The 26546-nt window shown below is 42.9% G+C and overlaps 1 protein-coding gene across 1 annotated transcript in view; it reads right to left on the reverse strand.

Annotated features, from left to right (window-relative positions):
- Positions 1-26546, reverse strand: part of PLXNC1 (plexin C1) — a 150765-nt gene that overhangs the window by 70801 nt on the left and 53418 nt on the right. The window contains exons 5-9 of the mRNA XM_028532099.2: positions 14207-14321; positions 6762-6909; positions 3375-3462; positions 1077-1176; positions 843-938 (exon numbers count right to left, since the gene is read on the reverse strand). Of these exons, the coding sequence (XP_028387900.1) occupies positions 843-938; positions 1077-1176; positions 3375-3462; positions 6762-6909; positions 14207-14321 (547 nt within the window). The remainder of the gene's footprint in view (positions 1-842; positions 939-1076; positions 1177-3374; positions 3463-6761; positions 6910-14206; positions 14322-26546) is intronic.

A 26546-nucleotide genomic window follows, 5' to 3' on the forward strand; every position in this document is an offset into this window, starting at 1 on the left:
AGCAAATAGATAAATCAAGGCCACAGATTAGTCATGAAACAGAAAACTGAGCCTTTAAAAGAAAACATGTTGTTCTTATGTTGCTCCATTGACTCCTGCTGGACCCCAAGGTTAATGAAAACAAGAACTTGTCCTTTTTCTGTTCTGCTCAGTTAACGTCTGTCACCTGAATGAAGCCAGCGCGGCTCTGCTCTCTAAGCGCAGCCCCTGTGTCTGCCTGCAAATGTTTACCTTGTCTCCTCCTCTCTTTGCAAACGTGTCTGTTAGTGGAGGCTGGTGATTTACTGTAGAGAAAATAAGAGGAATTTCCAAGGAAATTTCATGGAAAATAACCATTTTTGAGAAGTGGAAAGGAAGGTGCATATATTAAATAAAAACAGCTCTTTGTTTGGGAGTTATAAACTACTGGTTAGATTGTCTCCATGAAGTGAACAAGGAAAGGCGATCCGACCGTGTCAGTGTGCACACCTTGTGCACTCTCCCTCGCTCACGTCCCCAGAAATGCGATCAGAAGATGCGGTCCGAACTGAAGTCCCCGCAGTGCTGTGTGTCTCACTGCCGTCTAACCCTCCCCACAGGAGCCAAAAAGTCATCCTGAACTCCTCCTCCTCCCAGAACAACATTTCTCACAGTTACAGAATTTTCATTTCTTTTATGTGAGAGTGCCACCTTTGACGGACGTACTGAGCCAATGAAATGAAAGTTGGTTTAAAAACCAAAGGTAAAACGGGGAATTTTGGTAGAAAGTAAAAAAAGGAATTTTAAAAAGGAACCCAAAGTGGTAGTTGTTATTGTTACCTAAGGGGGGATTTCTGAGAGACCAACTCAAACAGCGGTCTGACCTGCGAGCCCCGGTGGGTTCTGTTACTCTTCGCAAACCCCCTGCCTCCTGTCGTCTGGGAGGGTGCCCGCCTCTCCACCGCAGCCTGGCACGGTTCCTGAAATGAAAAACATCCCTTCATTACCCATGCACACAGGTGGGAAATTTGGAGTTTGAAATAAACACCAAAGATCGGCTGGGGGGCTGCAAACGCCGATTTTGGTTAAACCTTGAGATACCAAAAGCGTCCCGTTACCTGGTTTCTGTAGGAATCGGAAGGGCTGCACGCTGTGAACGGGTGGACACATCTCCCACTCCTACACCAAGCACAGCCCGCTCCAACACACACTGGGCACCTGGCGACATGGAAAACCAACTCAATTCCTGCAGTTTTAGGAAAATCTCCATATCCTAGAATTTCCCTCTGTGACACAACCACATGTGAGTGTTTGAAAGAAGGAAAAAATCCCTAAAGAGACTGTGATGAACCCAGGGGAGCTAGGACAGTCCTTTGAGGCTGGGGATAGAGCTTCCTTCTGGCTGACCCACAGCCACCATACCATACCTTCAGGGGCGTTGCCATGGAAACCTGAAGCTGGGGTCACCTCCCTGGCAGGCAGACCACAGGAACCCACTGAATCTGTTTCTGAACCCCCTACTGCAATTTGTTTACCCTCAGGTAAGTTTCCCTCTGGAGACTGGTCTCTCCCCGCTCACCCCACCCCCGTATCAGCAATAACACCACTGACTGCCCAGCAGATGTGAGGCCGGAAGGGCTAGCAGAGGGAATGGGATGCCACTGTTTGCTTTTTAACCAAACTGAGGAAGAACTGTGTCTACTAATCAAATGATCGATCATGCATGGGTAACAGTGGAAAGCTTGAAAAACACTTACAGGATAATCGGAGTTCAAGAACAACAGAGAGAAACAGAGGTAGGTCTGCAGGCAGCAATGGGAGGCCAAAGGAAGGCTCAGCCTGGGGACAGTGAAAGGACTAGTGCAGGGAAAGGGGACACTATTTGTGTTTTGTACAGTCTTCAAGAAATGCCGAAGCATTCTCAAATTCTGACCTACAGCAGCTGCAGTTTCAGTGGAAGAAGAAAACCCAGGCGCAGGGTTTCTCTGGCTGCCTAAGTGCACTAGACTCAGGTCTGTGATTTGCATTCCTATTTCTCCTGTTTCCTGCCCCTCCCCATGTGACAGCTGTACTCTGTGCTTTTCTAAGGGAAGCAGGTACCCAAGGAAAGGGTGCTCACCCTCTGGGAAGCTGTGGGTCTGTGGTCTGGTTGTTAATCACCCAGCTATGGGACCTAGGGCAAGTCACTGCTTTTGTCTGGCCTCCACAACAGGAGATGGAGAGCTGCATTGTTTCAATTCTCTTTAAGCCATAAAATTCTATTTAACTCTCTCCCTTTTTTCCTATTTTCATGGACTTCTGAGGCTCTCTGTATTAAGTTTGTTTTTTTTTTCACTCCCTAGTTCATTCTGTTTATTAGAGATAACTGAACTGAATCCTGCAAGGGTAAAGATAAGTTCTGGGGGCCTCTGTCCTAATAGCTGCAGAGTGGCCTCCCAACTCAGTTTCGAGTTTGAATTCATTTTCCCCAAAGAAACAATGGGTCCCAGGCCAAGCCAAAGGAGCTCCCATTTGGTACTCACAGAGCTGGTCAATCAAACCACTGAATGAACTATAGAATCACTAATAATAGAGCTTCCCATTGTTTCCATGGGAACCTCCACCCTATCTTCCAACTGGAAAATCAGGAATCTGAGAAACATATTCCTCTGTCTTCTCTTTGCTTTATAAGCAAGGAGTGAGGCTGTGGTACTGACTCAGGGGATTATGTAGCTCATTAGGGCCAAACATGGTGGGGAAAAAAGTGGCGGGGGGGCAGAATTAACACATTCTTTTTAAAATTAAATTTATTGGTGTGACATTGTACACATTTCAAGCGTACAATTCTATGATACATCATCTGTATATTGCATTGTGTGTCCACCACCCAAAGTCTAATTTCCCTCAATCACCATATATTTGACCCCCTTTACCCTCTTCATCCTCCCCCTACCCCCTTCCCCTCTGGTAACCACCATGCATTGTCTGTTTTGGGGTTTAACAAGTTCTTTGACGAAACAGGCTTCATCTTGTCCTTCTCCTTGAGTATGATTTCCCCTTATCTCATGCTCACACCCTCTTTCTGGACCCAAATTCTCAAAGCCATTCTGATCAGGGGAGAAGCTAGCAGCACTACTGTACTAGCAGTACAGTACTTACTTCAAGGCCACCTTCCGGTCTTGGGCAAATGTACTTCCCTCTTGGTAGAAACACTTCAGCACAGCTGCGTGCTGCCTAGCTGCTCCGCCTTACTTATCAGGGCTTGAACAAGCAAGCTTATGAGCTCAGGGGCCCTCCCATCTCCCGTTAGGCCACGCTCCAAAAGGCACTTTAGAAAGTTCTACTCCACAAAAGAGTTCTTTAGGAAATCGAGGAATAAAGCAAATAAATAAATTAAAACCAATGAGAGAATATTTAGACTTCAAATAAAATCTTACTCTCTTAATGACGAGCAGTTGGCAAAGTTGAATCTTTTTGATAAATGCCAAGAACCGAAGGAGAACGTCACGTTGACAACTAAAACATCTGGAGCAAAAGGGGAAAAAAAGAGTCATTTACGGTGGAGTCCTGCTATCAACCGGCAAAGCTGTAAATGCAAAAGATAAATATTTTTGCCTCCTCTGCAAGGGTGGAGGGGTGCCAGCTGCTCCCACACACTTCAGTCAGCATGGGGTTCTTCCTGTGGGCCAGGCACGTCAGGCTGCCAGGGCGCACAGCACAGGGCTCCAAACAGACCTGGGCCCCCCTCGCGCTCCAGGCCCCCCGTGGATAATCACTAGGAAAAAGCCATTTTCCAGCCCATTTACATCTCATACTCTCCCCGGGATCACTATCTCAACTTGTAATTGGTCACAGCATAAGAATAAAACAAGTCACTGAGCAAGAAGTGCCTAGAACATGAGAATCAGAATGTGAGGGAGGAAATTGTGCACCCTCAGAAAAATCTGCACTACAAATATTTACCTCACACACTCTAACATGCGGCTCCCATGGGCTGGGATCCATGCTCTTCTTGGAGCCAATGTCGCCAAATCTGAGTTGCAGGTTTTCTTACCAAACACTTGAAAACCTATCTATTTGTTAGAAAACCTCCAAAGAATAAAGTCATAAAGATATACACTGCGCTAAATCAGCATTAGAAAAATGTCCTATTTCCTGTGCTTCTTTAACTTACTTGGTACCTATACAAGATGCTTCCCAAACCCAGCCGTCTGTCAAAATCATTTGAGAAAATGATGAAAATACAGATTCCAGAGCCATGCTCCTCAATAGTCTGACTTAGCAGACCTGGGATAAGGCCGGGAATCTGTGGTTTGAAATGCTGCCCACAGAGTGACTGTCTATCGCCAGGTTTGGGCGCCTTTTGCATCCTGTGGTGACCAGGGACCAATGCTACTCTGTGATGTTTTCACTGTCATCTATTTTGGTGTTAATATCTTCTTCCTTTAATAAATTAATGGAGCTAGCAGATGATATTTTTTAAGTGACAGAATAAGAAGTTAGCCTAACTTTGGACACCTCCAATTTCCTTACTGAAATTTTAGTACTGGGTGCTTTCACAAGTCCGAGAATCCTGACTAAGTTGCCTCTCTACAGCAACACAATTCATTCTGAAAGCCAGGATGCCCCATAAAATTCTGCTCACATACAATAGGTCTGTGTAAAATGATAATCCTCTGGTCTAAGACAAGAGGTTTGGAGGGCTGGCTTGACCTCTCAGCAAGAGCATCAGAACAGACACTTCCAAGTGTTAGTAGAGCAAATGCATGGACATTTAGCACTGAGGGCCAGCCAGTGAAAATAACATGTCGATGGAATCTATAAGTGTCCAGTGATGAACACGAGCAAAGGTTGTACTTTGCTGCATATCAACTGTGCACAGAATAATACTGGGAAATATCACAGGGAAATAAATGCTTCTCAAGGCATTTACAGTTATTCAGGAAGAGATTAAATAACTTAGGAAGAGATAAAATGATAGCAGTCAAGGAAAAGCCCTAGGAGTGGTCTGGGGTCCCTGTAGTGCCTGGGGTACCTGGGGGAGACCAGGGGGTGCTAGAATGACCAGGACAGTTAGAGCAGAATCCAGAAACCTATATGAAGAGGTGACTTTTCCCCCAGCGTTTCAAAGCAGAAGGGCAATAGGATTTGGTGAAAGGGCTCACCAAAGGTTACTCTAGCCCATGGACAATAGTTTGACAATGGCCGTTGGCTGGCTGAATGCACGAGGTGGGAAGTGAGTGTGCCTGCTCAGAATATGCAAGGCATTCGAAAAAGGGCAGGCAGTGTTGCGTGCTATTGATGGAGGCTCTAAAAGCAACTGGCTAGCTCTACAAGGTAACCGTAAAAACTTCAGAAGCATATTTTATAGATGAGCAAGACCTGCATTTTAATGACCAAAATTAACTAGAAGCACATCACAAGGGAGGTATAGGATGGATAAAAAAAAGTGGAAAACAAATAATTTTTCAAGCAATTCAGACACAATCAGCCACCAGGAGCCCAATAGCTGAGAGGCACCTTTTGAGCTTGGCTCTCTGGCCTGGTGCATTCAGTTCCCTTCTGAGGGATTTTGAGTTAATTAGGTAACATCAGCTCTCACCACAAAACTCAGCTTCATTGTGATCTTCACCCATTCTAGAAGGACTGAACCATGAATTTGATTCCACTTCCAGTCTCTCTCACCCAAAGGGACTCATGAATTCTCAGTCTGTCTACTGTAACTTCCAACCTTTTCTGGACTCCATCTACTCCTCTCCATCTCCACTGCCTCCATCTCAGCTCTTGCTGTCCACCACCCCCTCCCCGCAACCCTGCTGCCCTGCCCCACCCCACCCCGCCCCACGCCTGGACCACAACAACAGCCTTCCTTCTCTCTGATCTTTCAGAGCTCAGCCTTTCACTCCTCTGGCCCATTCTCCACCTGCAGCCATTCATTCATTCATGCAACAAAAACCTATTGATTGCAAATGGCTACTTTGTGCCAGATACTTTGTGCCTTCTTTGGTATCCATTTTTCCTCAATTTGCTTTCCACCTGTCCCTACCCCATTTGCCTTGGCTAAACAGAACCTCTTTTGGCTCCTCAAACAAAGCTTTGTTGTCTCCTGGCCATCATATAAGTAGGTCTTTTCTTGGAATACTCTTCCCCCTCTTCTTTGGTTGGCTCAACTCTACTCATCATCCAGGAAGCTTTCCTTGCCCCTCTGCCACCCTCCAAGTCCAGTCTGGCATCCTTTTCATGTGCTTCCCATAGTACACTCTAGTTCCTGTACTCACACTACATTGTAGCAAACTGTTTACTTGTCTGTATCCCCAAAATAGGCTATAAAAACCATGACCAAGGACCGAGTCAGCCTTTTTCAGTTACTGTATCCCTAGCATCTAGCACAGTACCTGGCACATAGTAGCTGTTCAATATGTACTTTTTGTATGAATGAATGAATGCAAGGAACTAAAGATGATGGAACACTGGCAGCTTTATTTTCTCTTCTCACCAAGGCCATTCCAACTCTTCAGATATCTGAATTCTTTTGAACCATTTAGGTGCGATCAGTCCAATGGTCCCTGGCTTTACTCCACTCACCTATCCAACTTACCATCCTCTGTCATTCTCTGTCTTATTTGATAGTAACGGGAGAGATAGGGCAGAGGTGAGCAGGTCCGAGGGGAAGACCAGGAAGCAGGAGGTAGGGAGAGAGTGAGTCTACAGCGTGGTACTCTTCAGATTTTTTGTCATTTAACTTGCTCTCTGGGTAATCTGAACTTGGGAGGCTCTCTTGCCTTGTCCATGTTCTAACAAAAAGCAGCAAAGCACCCACTTGCCTTTGTAGGGTGCTGCGGTCAGGATGCTGCAGGTGCAGGTCTCGTTGGGCCGGCTCTCACCCTTGCAGAGCTCCCGGCCGGTGTCCGCGTTCCTCACCACACAGCCCGAGCGTCTGGCTGGGACGCTTCCCACCAAAGCCACCATAGCCTGTGTGGGAGAGAGGATGACTCAGGAACCACGTCATCGTTTTTGCCCCATTTCCATCCATTCTAGAGCCTTAATTGAACTCCCCCTTTGACCAGCCACAGAAGAACTTCCCAGGTTGCCGATGTAAAGAAGGATGTTTTTGTGGCTGTTTGGTTTGCTCTTTTGTGGATCGCATACTCAGCTCTTGGACTGTTTTCTTCTTTTGTGTATTTTTCTGATCAATTTTTAAGAGATCTCTATATAGTATAGATATTAATCCTTATGTGTCATATTACTGACACATATTTTCTCCTAATCTACTGTTTTTCTTATAACTTGCACATGCTATCTTTTACCTTACACAACATGTTCTTGTATAATGAAATACAAGTTCCGTGTCTTGGTTATAAAGTTCTTCCCACACTGTTGCTTACAGGCAAATATAAAACTGTCTCACCACCTTTATTATTTTTTAAAACTTATATCTTTGATCCATCTGGAATTTACGTTTATATATTGCATGAGATAAGGGTCCAACTTGATTTTCATTTAGATGTTTAATCAGCTATGTCACAACCATTTACAAAATAAAACAAAGAAACTCTTTTTGCCCCCTGAACTGAACTAACCATTTTCGTTATATATTAAGTTAGCATAGATCTAGAATTCATTTCTGAACTCTGCTCTGGTCCAATTACCTATTAATCTATTTCTATTCCAATGTCATCAAGTTTTACTACTGTGACTTTAAATATATTTGCTATCTGTTATTTACTATCCTTTTTTTCGTAATTTTCTTAGCATTTCCTAGACATTATTCTTCCATATAATGTTTAAGATCATTTGTCCAAAGGGAGTAAGGAGACTGAGTCTAACTGGAACTGTACTACAAATATACACATTAATTTTTAGGAGAATTTATATCTTATGATATTAAGTATTCCCATCCAAACACATGATTTTTTTTCATTTGTTTCCCTTTGCTCCAGGGTTCATTGGGCGGGGGGGGGGGGGTACACCTTGATTTTCCAGGTGTCAGCTCTGTATTTCTTATTGCTAATTTCTAATATTAGTTTGTAGTTAAAGAAAGTGGACTGTGAAATTTGTATTTAAAATTATTTAAGACTTTGTGGTCAAAGTCTTAAATAATTTGATCAGATTTGGAGGTGGTGGCTGTGTGTGTGTTAAATAACATGATCAGATTTGGAGGTGGTGGCTGTGTGTGTGTGCACAAGGGGACACACACATAAAACCCTGACATCTCCTCTACAGCAGTGTTCCCTCCAGTGAACTAACTAGAAGAACAAGGCATACGTCTCCTATTGAAAAGGAAAATTAAAGGAATTGACATACCAATGGTGGGCCCCTTTGTATCAGATGCATGGTGGGAATCCGGTGGGAAGGCAGGCTAAGCATTGGGAAGCTGGAGTAGAAAAAGCAGGAGCCCTATAACTGGGATGGAGAGCCTAGTCCCAGACAGCCTGGGAGGTGTCCGTCTTCTGTCCTGCTTCTGACCTCTGCCCAGGCCTTCTGCAGAGCCACCTAAGATTCTACTGTCTTTTGTCCTCTAATAAGCTTGCTCAGTCTATTCTAGCCTAGGGGTCAGCCCCATCTTTCCATTTTCATAGAAATCTGTTTCCAGAATATGTAGTCATGCTAGAAGAAGGCAAGTTTTTACAGTCCAGCCTGGAAGAACCGAAGTCCAACCATCTCTAGGGACTTGAGGCTAATGATACCCCCACACCATTCCCACCAGCTCTTCTTCAACAAATGGCCAAACTCTCATCCACCTGCCGGCTTCAATCCTGCATTCATATCTGCACCATGCATCTTAGCACACGGTCATATCACACATTATTCTGTATACATATACGTCTTAAGTGTATTTCACTGTTTAGGTGTAACAAAAGTATCAGAAAGTTTGTTTAAATCTTATCTTTAGCTGCTGTTTTAAGTTTTTCACATTTCCTGCCAGTCCTCACATATGTAATTTTAACATAACTGTAAATATCACACTCATTTATTCCACAAACATTTAATTAAGCTCTTAACATGTACCAACAGCTGCACGAAGTACTGAATACTTTAGTGAATCAAACAGCTACCGTTCTTGCCCTCACAGAGCTTGTGGTCTAACAGAGGCATGGAAAAGTCCACTAGACTAAAACTAGTCTCGTTTTAGGGCCACATGGTATTAAGAGGTCATTAAATGAAAGAAGCCGGGCTATGGTTCAGTGGAAATGAGAAAAAATGAACAGATCAAGATGCCCTTTAGAGACAGCATTGGGCAGGACTGGAAATGGGGTTGTGGATATGAAGGGTTCGAGTGAGCAAATGAATGGACAGAGATGGGACACAGGGAGGGGCCAACTTGGGGATGAAAATTCAAGATTTCAATTTTGGATGTGTTTAGTTCAAGAGAATTGCTTAATAATCAAGAGGATATAGACCTGGAGCTTGGAGGTAGAAATAAAGGGGACATGAACATGTAGCTGTGGGAATAGATGAGATTGCCTGTGGGTAAAGTAGAGAGCCAGAAGAGAGGAAGAGCCAAAAATGGGCCTGAAATAACTCTCATATTTCAAGTTACGGAGAGAAGCAGCCAGAGAGGCAGGCCAAAGGGGAGAGAGCATGGAGAGCACGTGCAATGGAAGAGAGGGTTTCTAGAAGCCAGACAGTCCACCAGGTAAGATGAGGACCACTGGCACCTGCTGGAACAGCTCCATAGAGTCAACATGACCTCAGCAAGAACAGTTTCTGGGGACCAGTAGGGCAACAGCCAGTCTGTGGTGAGCTCACAGTAGGAGACAGCACGGCTCTTTCAGGGGCAGTGGATGGAGGGGTTAGCCAGGAAGTAGAAGGTATTTTTGCATAATTTTGGGTTCCAGGTGAGTATGGTTAAAAAGTTGAAGCAATGATTTAATAAACCCAACGGGGAAAACCTTAGCAGGTTGGTAATTCTTTCTTGACCTATGCTGGATTAAGAGAAAAGGAAGACACAATGGATCAGATAGAGAGTTTGAGTGTTAATTAGCAGATAATGTCCACAGGCATCAATGAACATTCTACCGGGCCAGCCATCACACCATATTTTAATTAACCATTTCCCTTAGTGCCAAACAGTTCCATTATTTCCAGGTTTCTAATTCTATGAATGCCACTGCAATAGCATCTGTGTGCTTCTAGGTTTTCTTCTTTCAAGTTACTTCAGAATTCTAAGCCTGGAATTGCTGCTTCAAAGAATGAATATATTTATGACTTATGAAACATATTGTCAAATTGCTTTTCAAAAAGATTGTGCTAATTGGCACTGCCAACACTAGGTGTTAGCATATCTATTATCACTTTAATTTGTGTTTACTTGATAACTGGTGAAGTTGAACATATTGCCAGATCTATGTCTAATCCTCTAAATCCCTTCTTGTGAGAATATGTGCTTTGCCTACTTACTTTTTGGTGTTGTGATGTTTTTCTTTTTAATTTCTCCTCACTTTAATACCTTGTAATTAATATTTTGCCTATTGCAAATGTTTTCCTAAAGTGTGTGCTTTAGTTATTTCTTATTTTTTGTTGCATAGATTTTTAAAAGTCAAGTATGTGGATTTCTTTTTGGTACTGCCTACTTCAAAGCTAAGAAAATTATACTTCTGAATTATCTGATGCTCAATTATATTTTCTGTTAGTTATTCTATGTCAGCTTTACATATGGATTTCTTAATTTGCCCAAATTTTATTTTTATATTTAATGTAAAATGTGAATTGAATTACAGTTCCATATTGTAAGCCAGCTATGTTAGCACCTTTATGAAGTAATTTATTTTGTTTTCTCTTATTTTATGGCATTTGATCTTTAAAAATTTTAAATCTGTTTCTCAGCTTTTTACTCTATGTAATAGAGTCAAAAGTATATTCCGATTTTTAAAACAGAATCATGGGCTGAATAATTGTCACTATATATGTTTATAGTCATATGGAAATGGTCTTGCTTAAATAATTTTCTTTTTTGAAAAATATTTTGGATATTCTTGACCTGTTCATATTATTCCAGATGAATTTATATTAATTTTAAGACAAGTCTATTCAAATTTCACTGGGATTCCATGAATCTAGAACACAGATTGAAGAAGATGTGACATTTTTATGATATCTTCCCATCAAGAAACACTATGTGTCTGGATATAGTCAGGATGTTTTCTAGATCTTCGAAGAAAACACCTTGTGTGTTTTTTCTTTTATTTTTATTTATGCTTGTGCTTCTAATTGATAAGGTTTCCCTATCATGAATAATAAATAGCCTCAATAGACCACTGCCCCAATTTTAAATATAGAGTATATAACTTGGCCTTTAAGATTATAACAGTGTTTCTGTTGTTCTGATAAATGGAATCTTTTATTAATAGACATTAACAGTTTTACTTCACAAGTAAGTACAATTATTGATGCTTTTTTAATTTTTAAAAAATTTATTTATTTTTAGAGGGGGGAAGGGTGGGAGAAAGAGAGGGAGAGATACATCAATGTGTGGTTGCCTCTTGTGTGCCCCCTGCTGGGGACCTGGCCTTCAACCCAGGCCTGTGCCCTGACTGGGAATTGAACCGGCAACCCTTTGGTTCTCAGGCTGGCACTCAATCCACTGAGCCATACCAGCTAGGGTGGTTATTTATTTTTAAATGCTTGCTGAACACTTAGCACTTCATTTTATTTTTATTAATTTAAATAGTTATAAAAGCTAATGTGTTTAGATTTTGGCAATATATAACCACTTAAGAGTGGCAAGTAGTGATATTTTTGTCTGTGCCAGTCCAATAATTATTTCCATTACTTCTTTCTTTTATTAATGGATTGGACAAAACTTGAAAAATAGTGTCAAGTGTATCAGTGATGGTGGAATTCTTTGTTTTCATTCTGATTTGTAAAAGAAGGTTTGTAGTGACTCTCCTCCATTAGAAACCAAGCTGTCTGTGGGAAATACTTCAGTTCGACATCTTTTCTCTGTTTTTATCAGTATAAGCCGTTTTTACTGAATAAAAAGTTGTAGGTACACACAAACATAATTTTATATAACACAGAAACAGGATGTGCCATGCATCCTTTTTTGTTTGTGTGTGCAAGGATTTCGGGGTTTTTTCTTTTCTTTTTTTTAACTTATGTATGTCTTCCCTCTCCACGACCTCAGTCATTTCATCGGGGGAGCCCATGTTTGCAACCCAGCAATGAATTCTTCCATATTTTTCTCAAATAACCATATAGAGGCGCATACACATTAACTTACACTGGGACTTTTGGTCAATACAAGATCATGCTACACATACTTTTCAGCAGCTTGCTGTTTTTACTCAGCACCACCTCCTGGAAATCTCTCCAAGATAATTGGAATGGCTCTAGTTATTTCTTTTTAATGTTGATTTCTTAATGAAGATGACAATATACTATCTTCTAACTGTTTTGTGTAAAGAAATGAAGCTTCTTGGGAACAGCATCTTTGCGTTACACAGGGTTTTTCTGTACCCACAAAGTTACTAGAATGTTATGAGGCATAAGACGGGCAGTTTGCAAATACTCTGTGAAGAGAGCTAGTACGTAGAATTGAGGGAAACCACAGACTGCCATCTCCATAGGTCAGGATCAGATAGGATTTAAATAAACAAAGACCCGAGACTTTCAGGTAAGTCATAAATGACTTCGGGACAGAAATATTTTTGAAATAGTATGACCAAGAGATGGAGTCAAACGTCTTATCAACTCTGTTAAAACAATCAGTCTAAAGTGGATTTCAGAGACGAGCTTTACTCAAATTACTAAATTCTCATCTCCTTTTCCAAGAGAGTGACGATCAGCCAGAGAGACGGAGGTAATGGTTGTGTGGGAGCACTCTAGAGGGACTAGGGTAAACCACAGTGGGACTCGGGTGGGCAGGAAAGTCCTGGTGGTTGTTTGTATGTTCCAGACCAAATATAAATGGTCACTGATTTATACTAGTGAACCATTTGCTTACCATCAGAGCTAGGTAAGCAAATTGTGTAAGCAGCACTTCTTATTTAATAAACAAGTTACTTTCCCTCCCTTTATTTAGCTGAATTCTTACCCTTAACATTATTAAGATGATACAAGAAAAAATCTTGCATAATCTCAACCACTCATCAGAGTCCTAGGTGGAATTAAGGATCATGGTACTTTCTACCATTCTCTATCAGCACCCAAGATTTTTCAGACTAATAAGAGAAACAAAAATTAGGTCACATCTATGCTTAGATGCCTTAAGCACCTTTTTTACAGCATCTGTTCACTCAGGCCTGCTTGAATGAAGGCTTTGAAAGTTCTTTTTTTAACACACCCCCCAGGAAGACAACAAAAAGTGACAACCACCAAATAACCTTAAACCCTTCAGTTCTGATCAGTTATGACTTCAAAGCTTGATCCTTTTATTATTTATCACTCATTAAATGCTCTGGCTCTCCTTCATTAAATGTTAAATCATCTTAAGTGGTATGGTTCTTGCTATTTGAAATGGCAAAGTGTAAGAGAAAAAAGAAAGTGGCCCATTTCCTTGTTAATGTGACATTCAAATAAAACAGAGGGCGCTCAACAGGCAGGTCAGCTGGCTGTTGATGGGGATTCTGTACAATTATTCATAATACAAGAACCATAATTAGGGAGAAAACCTCTCCTTACAGCACTGCTAAGATAGCAAGGCAGGAATTCCATTTTCCTGTAGGACATGGTTGGTATGTGAATCAGAAAATGCTTGAATATTCTCATTTCTTCCTTTCTCCACTCCAATGACAGGGCTGATTGGCAGTTCTGCCTTGGCAAGAGCCCACTGGCTTTCTTTCCAAGGGACCCCACTTGCAATATCCACTGCCCATATTGGTTTCTTTCCCCACTACCAGTACTGCTTGAAGCCATGTTCATAAAATAGCTGTCAGGAGAAGCCTGCACACATAAGGAAAAGGAACCATAAAACAAAACAAAATTCTACACTAAGCCACATTTAAGGCACCTTATTGACCCTGAGTCTGAATGTCTTTTTTCTCTATTTCTTTAATCAATATGCTTTTCTACTACATTAAAAGTTCATCTCTTCTTAAATTCAACTATTGAGGGTCATCTGCAGCTCCCCAAGGTAACGGGCAGGTCCACAATGTGTCCCCAGCAGCTCACAGAGTACGGGGCACTCTACATGAGTCAACTAAATGAATGACTCTCCTAACTGAGCATATTTGATTGCTAATAGACATTTCATACACAGAAGGAAGTTAACATCAATGGTGCAAAATGAGACAATACAATAGAGACAAATTAAAATCTTTCTTCTTACCTTGTCTTTACCTCTTCGAGATATGTGAATTTGAGGGCACCTTTTAGGTCCTGATGAAATATCCAGCCAGTTTTCTGAGCTCTCTGAATGTACACAATCATCTTTAAAAGTACACCTATTTAAAAAAAGGGGGGAGACAGCAACCCCACACATGCATTAGTTAAAACTTTCACATATTGGCTTTGTACAAAATACCAGGCTTTTATTGACTTTGAGCGGGAATAGGAAGGAGATGCTAAAACCACGAAAAGCAACAGGAAAACAGCAGAGCATTTTTTCCATCATGTCTCAGAGCAGAGAGCCATCTCTCAAGATGACATCTCCAAACACTGAAGGCACATCCTCTCATGGATTCTGAAATTAAAGAGCTCCCTTCCAGAAAAAGCCTAGCAAAGAGTAGCCTAAGAAAAGGTTTATATATTGTATACATTTTCAGTTTGCAATTCACTCCAGAACACAAATCTATTGTTGTAATATTTTTTGTAGTTAAAAACAAAAACTTATTTTGTGCTTTGTAGTATGATAATTGTAAAAAATGTATTAAGGTCAGAGTCTTCCCAAGAACTTGATAAGATATCCCGTAACTATGTGCTACATTTATTTATACAGACACACCAAATTATATCAAAAGATATGGGGGAAACACTTTCCAGGGCCATTTTCCCAAGTCGGCCAGCACAGAGGATGCCCCAAATAAATCAAGCTGTGGCCAGGGCCAACTACTATGATAAACATCATCAGAAGCGGAGTGGCGAGATCACTTGGTTTGCTTGATGTCTTGGTCACTCCAGGTCATGCTAACTCGGGAACTCTTGCCTCCCCAGGAGGGCTGCCAACTCAGCAAAGAGAATGAACATCAAGTGCCACGTTATTTTCAAATGTGTTGGACTCTGCAGACATTTCATCAAATAATGTCAAGAAAAAAAAAACAAAACGTCTCTGTTATTTAGGCCTCCTTGGGGCCTATGGTTAAAATGAAGAGGTGGGAAAGAACCACTGCGTTGAGTTTTCAAAGAAACTGAAAATTCATGAATCATAACCTTGAAACACAACCAAATCATGACTCCATTCAGCTGTGGGGAGTCCCTGAGTGGATCCAAGCAAAGTGAGACGTGGGCCCAAACAGTGCATTTGACATGCACTGACATTTTACAAGTGTTTCTTCTTCCTCCTCTTTTCTCTCTCTCTCTTTTTATAAATTCTTAAGAATCTAGGCTGTATGGCTCATCTTTGAGCTCTGTGCTAATTTGAATATGACACAAATAGAACAGGAAGCCAGTAACTTTCATTAAACATCATCGCGAGCACAATATTCTCAGCATGTGATCTACTCTGACATTCAGGGGAGCCCTGCTCGCAGCGAGCACGCCTGCGTCTGGACTCACCTACCTCCCTCCGTGTCACCTCCTTCTCCAACACCATGACCATGGGGGTTTTCAGCAGCACTTCTCCAAAGCCGTAAGTTTATCTGACCCTTGATGGCTAGCTCATCTGTCATGGACATTAAGTTCAAATTAAAACACCTCTCAATGTCAGGGGGAGGCTGCGAGGGAGAGGACAAGTACCACTGTACTGGAAAACAGAATGATGAGGCTGACTTCTTATTTTGTAATTGAAAGAAATTATGACTGTCAAAAACTACCTGCCAGTCATATGCACTCTGGTTTGTATGAGGCACTTCCTATGCCTATAAGGAAAAAAAAAACAAAAAACAAAACACTACCTCTATAGAACTTGGAGTACAAATATTTTTGTAGGCTCTTAATGTTGCCTGGGAGTCAAGGCCTAAGACTGCCAAAAAAACAAGTGTAAAATATTTCATACAAATAGTGCTACGATTTGCCAATTTGTAGGCAGAAAACAGTAGTGCCACTGAGTTATCACTCCCTTTTCTGAACTCCTATAGCATTTCTTGTCGGATCCACACATTTTGGTGTTTAATCATATGCTGCCTTGAATTACAACTTAACTGTTTCATATGTCTATGTCATTTCTCCCCAAGTAAGTGCTAAACTCCTCAAAGGAAGAGAGAATGTCTTTAATATTTCTTCAGCAAATCCTTCAGTGTCTGGAAGCATGATATGCAAATACTATGGTTTCAATAAATACATTTGAGTGAATGGATGAAAAATGAAATCTCTATAGGTCCTTTCTGTCGGTGATTTTTGTTTCTAGAGTTCCCCTCTGATTTATGGCTGACTCCTACCTACAGTGAAGAGACTATTTTTAATGTGCGTTAGAATTCCACATCTGAGGCCACAGAGGGAACAAGTCAGGAGTGGAATTTTTTAGTTTCTCTTTTGTAAACATATGTATACACACACACACACACACACACACACATACATGTTTAAGCACACGTACATATATATACACATATACGAGTATATAAAATAAATTTTTCATTTCCTTCTTTTCCTACTAAAAATAAAATCTAACCATGTTAAGGAACTAAGCATGCATTTCTTATTTATAAAGCACCTTTGAAAATTTGAAATTTCTAAACTCCCATCCCTTGTTTCTCACCAGTTAAAAAATAAAATTGAAAAAATAAAAACACAGACCATGACACCAAGAATGTATAACCAGATGGTCAACCAACAACAGTGTCTTATTACTTCTCCAACATCACAAATTATAAAATCTTCATGACAGCACATTACCCACACATTCAAATTTCTTAAGGAGGGGAGCAGATTGTAGAGGTCCCACATTTTGGTAAACAAAACCAGTTACTTTGAAATGATCCCTTTTGAAAGCTAACCCTTTGAGTCCTGTGTCTGAACAAAAGCAATGACCAGCATGGGCAGCTTGGCCCAGTTGGTTGGGCCTTGTCATGCAGAGCAAAAGGTTGCTGGTTCGATTCCCAGTCAAGGCACATGCCTGGGTTGCAGGCCAGGTTCCCAGTTGGGCCACATATGAGAGGGAATCGATTGATGTTTCTCTCTCACATCAATGTTTTTCTTCCGTTCTTTCTCCCTAACTTCCCCTATCTCTAAATAAGTAAATAAAATCTTTTTTTTAAAAAAAAGCAATGGTCCAATGCATAAACATTTATGCCACCATGCAAATAAAATTAAAATTGCATTGTCAGACACAAGGCTTGGTGTCGGGGATTCTCAATGAGGCACCCCCAGGGAGATGGATTTCTTAACTGGCTTCATGTCATTTTCTTTGGGCCACAGACTGGAGGGAAACTGGATTCAGAATGGGATGGGCACGTCCTGGAGAACATGGCAGAGCCAGATTTGCTTTCTTTAACTCACTCTGCTGCTTTTGCTCCACTGGCTACTGCGAGTCTGTGCAAAGATCCTCAGATCCCCAATCAGTATTTCATTTTTCTAGTCCTTTATCCAGCTAGATCTCATGCTTACATGGTAAGGCCAATGTGCCATGCTGGCCCATTTGCAAATTCAGAAACAAAACCATCTCAAATGCAAAGAAAAGACCGCATGAAGAAAAAACAAAACCTGTAAGTTAATAAAAAATAATAAAAAACCTTCCTTTGGTGAAAAACATTGTATGTGGAAATAATTTAGTGAATGCAACTATTTAAGACTTGTTCTTATCAGTTTGCCATAGAATCTGCTGTAGAGCTTAATTTATTCAAAATAATAAGAGTTTGAAATTGCCACTCAGGTACATAAGTACACGGACTACCACTTCCCCCACCCATAAAGTGTGTTTCAAACCTACCCTGCCCCAACTCATGAATACGGGAGATTCCAGACATTTGTTTCTAAGTTTGCTGTTTAGAATTCAGAAAGTATTTTCATACTGTGGGCTTGTTCTTGAATTTATGGAAATTTGTCTAAACCCCAACATCCTCTGGTAACTACCCCACCATGCACCTGCATGGGGGGAACACAGCCCCAGGCCAGGCACTGGTCTGAGTGTGCACACTTAGCACCTTTTCACTGGTTCACACAGAACCTCATTCTCCAGGGATGGAACTGAAGCTCAGATAATGGTGATAACATGCCAAGGTCACCCAGCCACAAGTGACCAAAGTCTGGCTTCAGAACCACATACTTGGCCACTCCATCGCCTGGCCTCCCTTGAGCCCTCGCTCCCACTGAATAAGGTGCCCAAGAATAACGACAGTCAGCATCCTCCTGGCCTCCTGGGGTCTCAACAGTGGTTGGAGGGAGGGCTGGGGCTTGGCCAGGATAAGGTAACAGAGATGAGGACCCAGGGCAGAGAAGAAAGAGGGTGAGGCAGAGTCTCAAGGATGAAAAGGGTAACAAGGGTTTAGGAGGGGTGGGGATTCTGAGAGGTGTCTAATTTTCATGGATCACTAGCCCTGAGTACAGAATATCCAGCTACAGGTTAAAATTCTGGGAGGTCCCCAACTTATAAATCTACTGTGTTTTAAAAACTTTTCTTGCAAACCATCTGGTTGTAACACAGAATACACTTTTCTCCCCATAAAAATAATGTTATAAACAGTGATTAGGTTTCCAGGTTAGTCTACAATACCTATTTGTCCATAATGTTACTTCACAACTATTTATTCGCAATAAAAAGTAGCAGAAAACAATGAGATGGCAGCCATTTGCATCATATATAGCAGTTCTTCTTTACTCATTCGTGTTTCAGCTCAGCTGGTAGTCTGGGAACAGTGCCCAGCTGGATCGACTTTTAAATTTATTATTATAGTATTGTATTTATACAGTATTTCTACTGTTTAATGGGCACGGCTTAAATTATTAATTGTTTTCATGCCAACATAAAGAAGAGAGAGACCCACCTCTGAAAAGGAGCTGAAGTTTCTAGGCAGGTGAAATGCCCATGGGCCAGGCTGGGGGACCTTGAGAATCTGACTTTATTAGGGTAGAATCTCTCAGCAAAAATGTACCACTTACTCAACTTTGAAAAAGAAACTCTGAAATCAGAAATGTAACTTCTCCTTCCGACTCCTCGAATTTCATCAGCATCCTCTAATACAATTGTTCACAAAGAGCAGACAGTCCCTGAAGGAAACTGATAACTGAATATCAGGTAATTGGCTTAAAGGTGGGAGTTGGTGTGACCTGTTCCAGAGATTCTATACTGGTATAATATCAGAAAACTTTTAACAAGGATACAATCCAGCCTCTCTCTGAGGGAACAGGAGACGGTGTCCATGCTGGGGGAAGGTTTTGATGCAAGAGCATCCCAAGGTCTTCCGCCAAGTGAGTTGAAACAGATTCTGTATTTTTAGGAAAGGCACAGAGCCAAGAGGAGGGGCCAGGCGCTCTCTGGAATCAGGGGACTTTAGTTAACATTGTCAGTCCCTGCGATGAAGAAAGTGAACTCGATTGGATAGAAGGGAATAGGAAGTCATGGAGATGAGCTAAGCCTGAAGCCAAGGCCTCCAGGCTCAGGAAAGGGGAATGCCAACACACAAGACCACAGCACTGCTGAGAAAGCTGAAAAATGGCATTTTCTTCACTGGAGCTAAAAGTCATGGTTAAACTATGCTAATAACAGAAGCAATTTAGATTTTTTTTTACAAAAGCAAAAACATTTAACATGCCAGGTAGCATTCTTTAATGTTATTTGGTTCACTTCTTCACAACAAACCTATGGGTAGGTATAATAATTGTCCTTGCTTTGCAGATGGGAGAAACTGAGGCACAGAAGGCTCTGCACTGCTTTCCCAAGATCCCAGAGTTAGTGAACAGAGGGGCTGAGACACAAAACCAGGCAGTGCAGCTTCCAAGCCCACAGTCTCACCAACTACCCTAAATAGCCTCTCCGAAGAGCTAACACTTACTGAGCCCTTCTGATGAGCCAGACACTTGAAGGGCTTTCCAGGAATTAACTCATTGGTCCTCACCATCTTTTCCTCACAAAGGGCATTTCAGAGATGAGGAAACTGAGGTGCCCACAGGTTAGACGGCACGGTGTGCATCTCAGTGGTCTGACACTGGTGCCCATTCTCTCACTCCTATGCCAAATTCCTCAAACCTTTACCAGGGTAGCAGCATCATACATGTCAAGATTGACAGTGAATAGGTCCACCCAGAGCCTGAGCCACACAGGAGAACATGAGTTTTATTTCATTTCTCAAAGTGTGTGTCTAATAGGTTGTTTTGGGGGCTAATGTTAAGGGTTCTATTGCTAAGAAGTTTGGGCAACGCTGGTTAAGTTTCTCTGCTGGAGGCTCCAGGTTTCTCAGGGCCTGGAACATGCTAGGATACTCCATAACATTCCAAGCTGGGAATGAGAGATGCACCATCGTCCAACTTTCTGACTGAGGGCCACCTGGTCAAGCACATTGAGAAGCACTGCCCGATCTTGGTTAAGGAGCAGTAATCAAAACAACGGATCAAATTAGAAAACATTGGCCTTGTTTGCCTCTTTTTCTCAACTGTCACACTCAATAGATCATGATCTGTTCATGCTAAGCATTGCTCCATGCTATCTCCTGCACCCTGCCCTCCCCATCTCCTCTCCCTGGGCTCCAGCAGCAACTTTTTAGTTGGACTCCATCCTTTCCTCCTCCAGGGGCTCCAGTCTAGGAGTGGCTTCCACTCCTAGAAAGCTGATTCTATCACTTTCTACCTAAAAATCTTCAATGGTACCCTTTTGTCTATATCAAGCCCCTCTACCCATGTGCCTCATTTTCATGACCTGGAGCCTAGAACACACATTTCCATGCTCCTGGCTTTACCCCAACACTACGATCTAGTCCCTGCCTTCATCTCCAAATGCATCCCCAGGTAACTGATAAGCCTGTCTCTCTATTTAGCCTGTAAGCTCCTAAACACATAGATCCCTAATATAGTATCTAGTACATCACACCTACCAGCAGTTATTCGATAAACTCATGCAGCGCAAGCATCTCCAGCTCTTCCTAGCATGTCTGCTCCTACTGCCCAGAATGCCCTGGCACCCGCAATACTCGGTGAGATTGTGTTCCTTGTTCCAACTAGTTCAATGTCACCTCCTTCATGTCTGCCCAGCCTCCGGGCAAAGCAGTCACTTCTTGCTCTGAGTCCCCATGGCACCGTACACGTTCCTGGTACATAGAGCACATTGCATTAGCTGCTAGTTTGATTGCCTATCACTCTGACTGGACTGTAAGTCCCCCCAAGGGAAAGGTCCATCTTACTCATCTTGATACCCCCCAAACCTGGTACCATATCTGGCATTCATTCCATAAATATTTACTGAGCACCCACTGGACACCAAACATTATAGTAGGCACTGGGGACACATCAATGAATAAGCTGCTTAAAGTCCCTCCCTCAATGAGCTTACATGCCAGTGAGCTGCATAGACAGAAACCAAATCAGCAGACAATAATTAAAAATGATTTCAAATTGACCCTTGGCTGGGTGGCTCAGTTGGTTGGAGCATCATCTCCTGCACCAAAGGGTTGTGGGTTTGAGCGCTGGTCAGGGCAAATACCTAGGCTGTGTGTTCATTCCCCAGCTGGGGTGCTTACAAAAGGCAACCGGTCGATGTTTCTTTCTCTCTCCCTCCCCCTTCCTTTCTGTATAGAAATCAATATATCATGAAGTGGGGATTTAAAAAATCCCCATGATAATAATTTCAAATTCAGGTAAGTCTTCTGCAGAGCTGAAAATATAGCAGAGAGGAACCACTTTAGACAGGCTAGTCAAGAAAGATAGCATTTCAGCTCAGAGCTCAAGGATGACCATAACCTAGCCACAAAAAAGAGCAGTGGGAATAGCATTCTAGCCAGAAGGAACAGCATGTGCCAAGACCCTGAGTTCACTTAAAGCTTGGTCTCTGCAAGGAAGTGATTAAAGACCAGATTGCTTAGAGCTTAGGAAGGAAGCAGAGAGCGGTTCTGCCAATTACAAGCCGGTGACCTGGGGCAAATCACATGCCATCTCTGTGTCTCAGGCTTTTCATCTGCAGAAAGCCAGTAAATGTGAGTCTCTATCCCATGGAGTTGTTACAAAAAACATATAACTATTTCACTGAAGTGTACAGTAAATATTAGTAGTAGTTGTTACACTAATTGCACAGGCAAGTAAAAAGAATTTAGGCAAAAATGTGGGTGACATAAGCCAAATAAACACAAATGGCAGTGAGGAGACAGGGACTCGGGCACCACAGTTAACCAGAGAGCCCATTTGCCCTACCCACAGGCACCGGGGCTACATTCAGCACGCCTTTTCCACATAAGAAGGCAGATGCAGTTCAAGCCTTCTTGGAAGATCCTTAATCACAGCTGTCTTTTATCCCAAGACTAAAGGGTTCTTTGGGGGTCTCTCCACACCTTGAGCACCAGCTACGAGAGCACTTGCCATGGTGTAATGAAATTATTTGTTCAGTGTCTGCTTCCCGTACTAACCTGCGAGCTTCTCCAAGGCAGAGCCTCGTTCATCTTGGTTTTCCCCAGGGCCTAGTACAGGGCCTGGCCCACCGCTAGCATTCAACAAACGTTAGCTGAATTGGATTCAGAATTAAATTTTAAAGTGACTAAATTCTTGTCTCTGTCTCCATGATACCAGCATAAGTTGTTCCATTGATTTTTTTGTTCACTGGGTTGGCCCATTAACTGGCGTGGTGGAAAACCAGCCTTTGTCTGGAAACTTGGAGTTATTTAGCACACAAAAACACACTTGCAGACTGAACCTCTCACACAAAAGGGATCTGTGGCCTTCACCCCATGTGGTGGCTCCTCTGTGGGTGATGAGTGTACTAAAAGTTGGAATTTTATTTTCAAATGCAAACCATGAACTGGAGAATTTAAGTGAGGCATTTAAACAAAACAGGTGGCGTGGAAATAAAGATGGGAAATGACGTCTTTTGAGTCGGGAAGATCTGGGTTCAGAGCTGCTCTCCCACACATTCTTCATGTAACAGGGGCACAGCCCCTGGCCTCTCTGGGCCTCGGCTTCCCCACCCGTAAACATGTGGCAATAACAATCCCATCCTCCCGAAAGCAATATTACATACCACGTGTGGCACATCAGAAATGGCCCACTCTCACTACAGCAGAACACCAGCGTTCAAACGGAGTAAAACATTACAGAAGAAAGAACGTGGGGAGTTGCTGGGAACAGGACAAATGCCAGGTCACAAAGACAAGTGCAAACATTTGAGGAATTTAGAGCCAATCAATACATACTTATGAAAGTGCCTGCTGCCTGAAATAAGGTCATTCCGAAAAAAATCTATTCCATTAAAACATATATTTACTAAAAGGGGTGTTCCTAATGGTACTTGTTCCCAGTCAGAGGGCATCAATTAGAGAGATGGCATAGACAAGCAGTTTGGATGCTGAGGTCTGAGGACCACAGGCGCCTGCTCTCCCGAACAAAACTGGCTTCTGCAGAAGGTGAGCCTCCTGCCTGTGCTGGGCATCGTCAACTGTCGGCACACAAAGGGTGCACCTGTGGCCCTTAATGGTTTTTTTCCGTCTTCACCTTTTGCTTTGAAATAACTAGGATTTATTCATAGCTCCTCTAATAGCTGATACAGTGAAGAACCCAGGGGATTCAGGTTCACCCAAGACCCCTCTCCAGGGTTCAAAGGCTCCAAAACCCTTCCGGCATTCTCATTCTCAGGAACCCATATGCAGGTTAGTTCTCTGCCAGGGTAACTCAGTGATGCCCTGAGGCCCAAATAACTATTCCCCTTTGCTTCCGCCCCACAGGCAGTTGTCCTACTTGCTTCTACACAGTTAGTCGGCACAATGGGGCCCTCACACGAGAAGGAGGGCTGCCTCCAAATCCCATTATTATCATTATTGCTGTCATTAGAGCCTCACTGGACCACAAAGGAGTGTCACTTCTTAGACTTCATATGCAATTGGAAGGAAAGGAGGAGTGAACACAGAATCAGAACGGTCTTCTGTCTTAGACTGCCTTCCTGGCCCCTCAGCTAGAGCCATCCCCAAAGCTGAATGTGCTCCTTCGGGTCTTGGGTCAGGTGTCCCCCTCTCAGTGAGGCCTTCCAGGGTCTTACTGATTGAAAGTTGCAACCTCCCCTGCCTCCAGCCAGCACTCCCTACCCCATCCTATGCTTTACTTTTCTTCATGGCATTGATCACCATCTGATGGGTTCTCTATTTCCTTCTGAACTTTCTGTTATATTGCCCATCTTCCCTCATGCAGTAGGTTGAATAATGTTCCCCCCACATTCATGTCCACCTAAAACCCTAGAATATGACCTTACTTGGAAACAGGATCTTTGCAGATGTAACAAGAATCTCAAGGTAAGATCATACTGGATTTAAGGTGTCCAATGACGGGTACGTTGATAAGAAAAAGGAAAGGGGAATTGGGACACACAAAGGGAAAAGGACGTGCGAAGACGGGCAGAGATAGAGCTATGCTGCCACAAGCCGAGAGCACCAGGAGCCACCAGGAGCTGAAAGAGCAGAGGAAGAATTTTCCCCCGGAACCTGAGGGAACGTGGCCCTGCTGACCCCTTAATTTTGGATTTCTAGCCTCCAGAAACGTGAGAGACTCAATCTGTTAGTTGTAAGCCTCTGAGTTTGTGGTCATCTCTTATGGCAGCCTTGGAAAACTAATGCATCTCATTAGAAGGGTTCCACAGGGGCCAAGATCCGGGACTGTGTTTTTCACTGCTAGCGAATCCTAGTGCTGAGAACAGTGTCTGGCACACACTAGGCGGTCAACAAATAAATGCATGGATGCTTCACTTTCCAGGTGGAACAGTTTCTACAACTCAGGTAGGCCCTGAATCCCATTCTCTCTCTTATGTATAATCAGTCGTCCATGAAAGGTCCACTTAGACCAGGCTCTCCCCTTACCTCCCACCACCATGAGGGATAATGTCTCTCTTGTTTCTCTTCCATTTTGCTACAGAGGTAGATAATGGTACTTGCTTGGCAGCTAGAGCTAAACCTAGATTTGAAAACTGGTTGCACTAAGTATTCAACCCTTGGCAGGCAGAATAATGGCCCTGAGAAATACCCATGTCTTGATCTCTGTGACCTGTGAGTACATAGTATACATGGCAAAAAGGACCTTGCAGAGGTGATGAAGGGTCTCAAAATGGGGAGGTTATCTTTGGTTATCTGTGCGAGCCCAAAGTACTCACAAGGGTCCCTAAAAGAGAGGGCAGGATGGTCAGAGTCAGAGAAGGAGATCAGAAGATGCTACACTGGTGGTTCTGAAGATGCGAGAAGGAACCATGAGCCAAGGAATGCAGGCTGCTGCCTCCAGAGCTAGAGAAAACAAGGAAACAATTCTCCCTACAGCCTCCAGAAGAAACACAGCTCTTCTGATACCATGATTTTAGCCCAGTGAAACCATTGCAGGCTTCTGACCTCCAAAACCATAACCTGAATAAATACATGTTGTTTTAAGCCACCAAGGTTGAGGTAATTTGATAAAGCAGCAGTGGGAAACAGATACACAACCTAAGACTGTTTTTCCATTCCTAAAGTGGGTGTTGTAATAGTGCTCACTTCATAGGATACCAGGAGGTCTAAATGGACCATGGGCTGGAAGACGCAGGACAAAACATGTTCTCCATGCACGCAGACCCTGTCTCCTGGCTCGGCCTGGCTCCAGGCAGGCTTCCTGAGGAAAGGGCACTCAACTGCATTCTGAAGACTAAGTGGGCACAGCTGATGGACACCTCCACTGAAAGGCCCTCAGTGGCCTTCTCTGCTGCACACTGTCCACCTCTTGTGATGGCAGACTGGACCACAATAACACAGGCTTCAGGAAAATGTGGCCACAGGTTACCAAGCCCCATGGGTTGTCTTGGTCAAGTTCTACGGCAACAGCCCACTGCCCTTTGGGTCAATGATTCGCCCTGGGGAGGCCTGAGGAAGGAATGTCTCTTGGAGAAGAGAAGGAAGGCAGACCTCGAGATAGGAGAGCGATGCAAGGAACTGGATATGTCTGTAAGCAAATCACTTAACTCTTTTTGATTGTTATTCTGAGGCACAAATATGTTTAGCATTCAAATTTCAGTTTTCTCTTCTGCGTTCAAAATCCCCTTCTGTTACCCCCAAGCCTTTCACAAAGTCTGACGGGGACTGGCCACAGACTCCTGCTGTTAGGCCGAGTTGAGAAATGATCTTGTTCACAGTCTCACGTGTAGAATAAACCACCAGCAGCTGAAGACCTAAAAACTGCTACCAGAGGCTGCCTGCAGGTCTACCAACTGTCACCATGAAAGAAACATGAAGAATATGGGCAAGTGTTAAACGTATAAAAATAATCAAGGAGAGCCTACAGACACCTTATAATTAGCATGTCTGGGGGCTTTGTCCCCGCCCTGTCCATGTCCTGTGCAGGGTGCGGCATTACAGGGTGGGACAACGAAGGAGTGTGTGGCCCATTTTCTACAGAGGATGCAGCTCTGGTTCCATCACTTGGCCGGGACCAAAGCA

This window comes from Phyllostomus discolor, chromosome 2 (genome assembly GCF_004126475.2).
Source record: "Phyllostomus discolor isolate MPI-MPIP mPhyDis1 chromosome 2, mPhyDis1.pri.v3, whole genome shotgun sequence".
NCBI classification, from domain to species: domain Eukaryota; kingdom Metazoa; phylum Chordata; class Mammalia; order Chiroptera; family Phyllostomidae; genus Phyllostomus; species Phyllostomus discolor.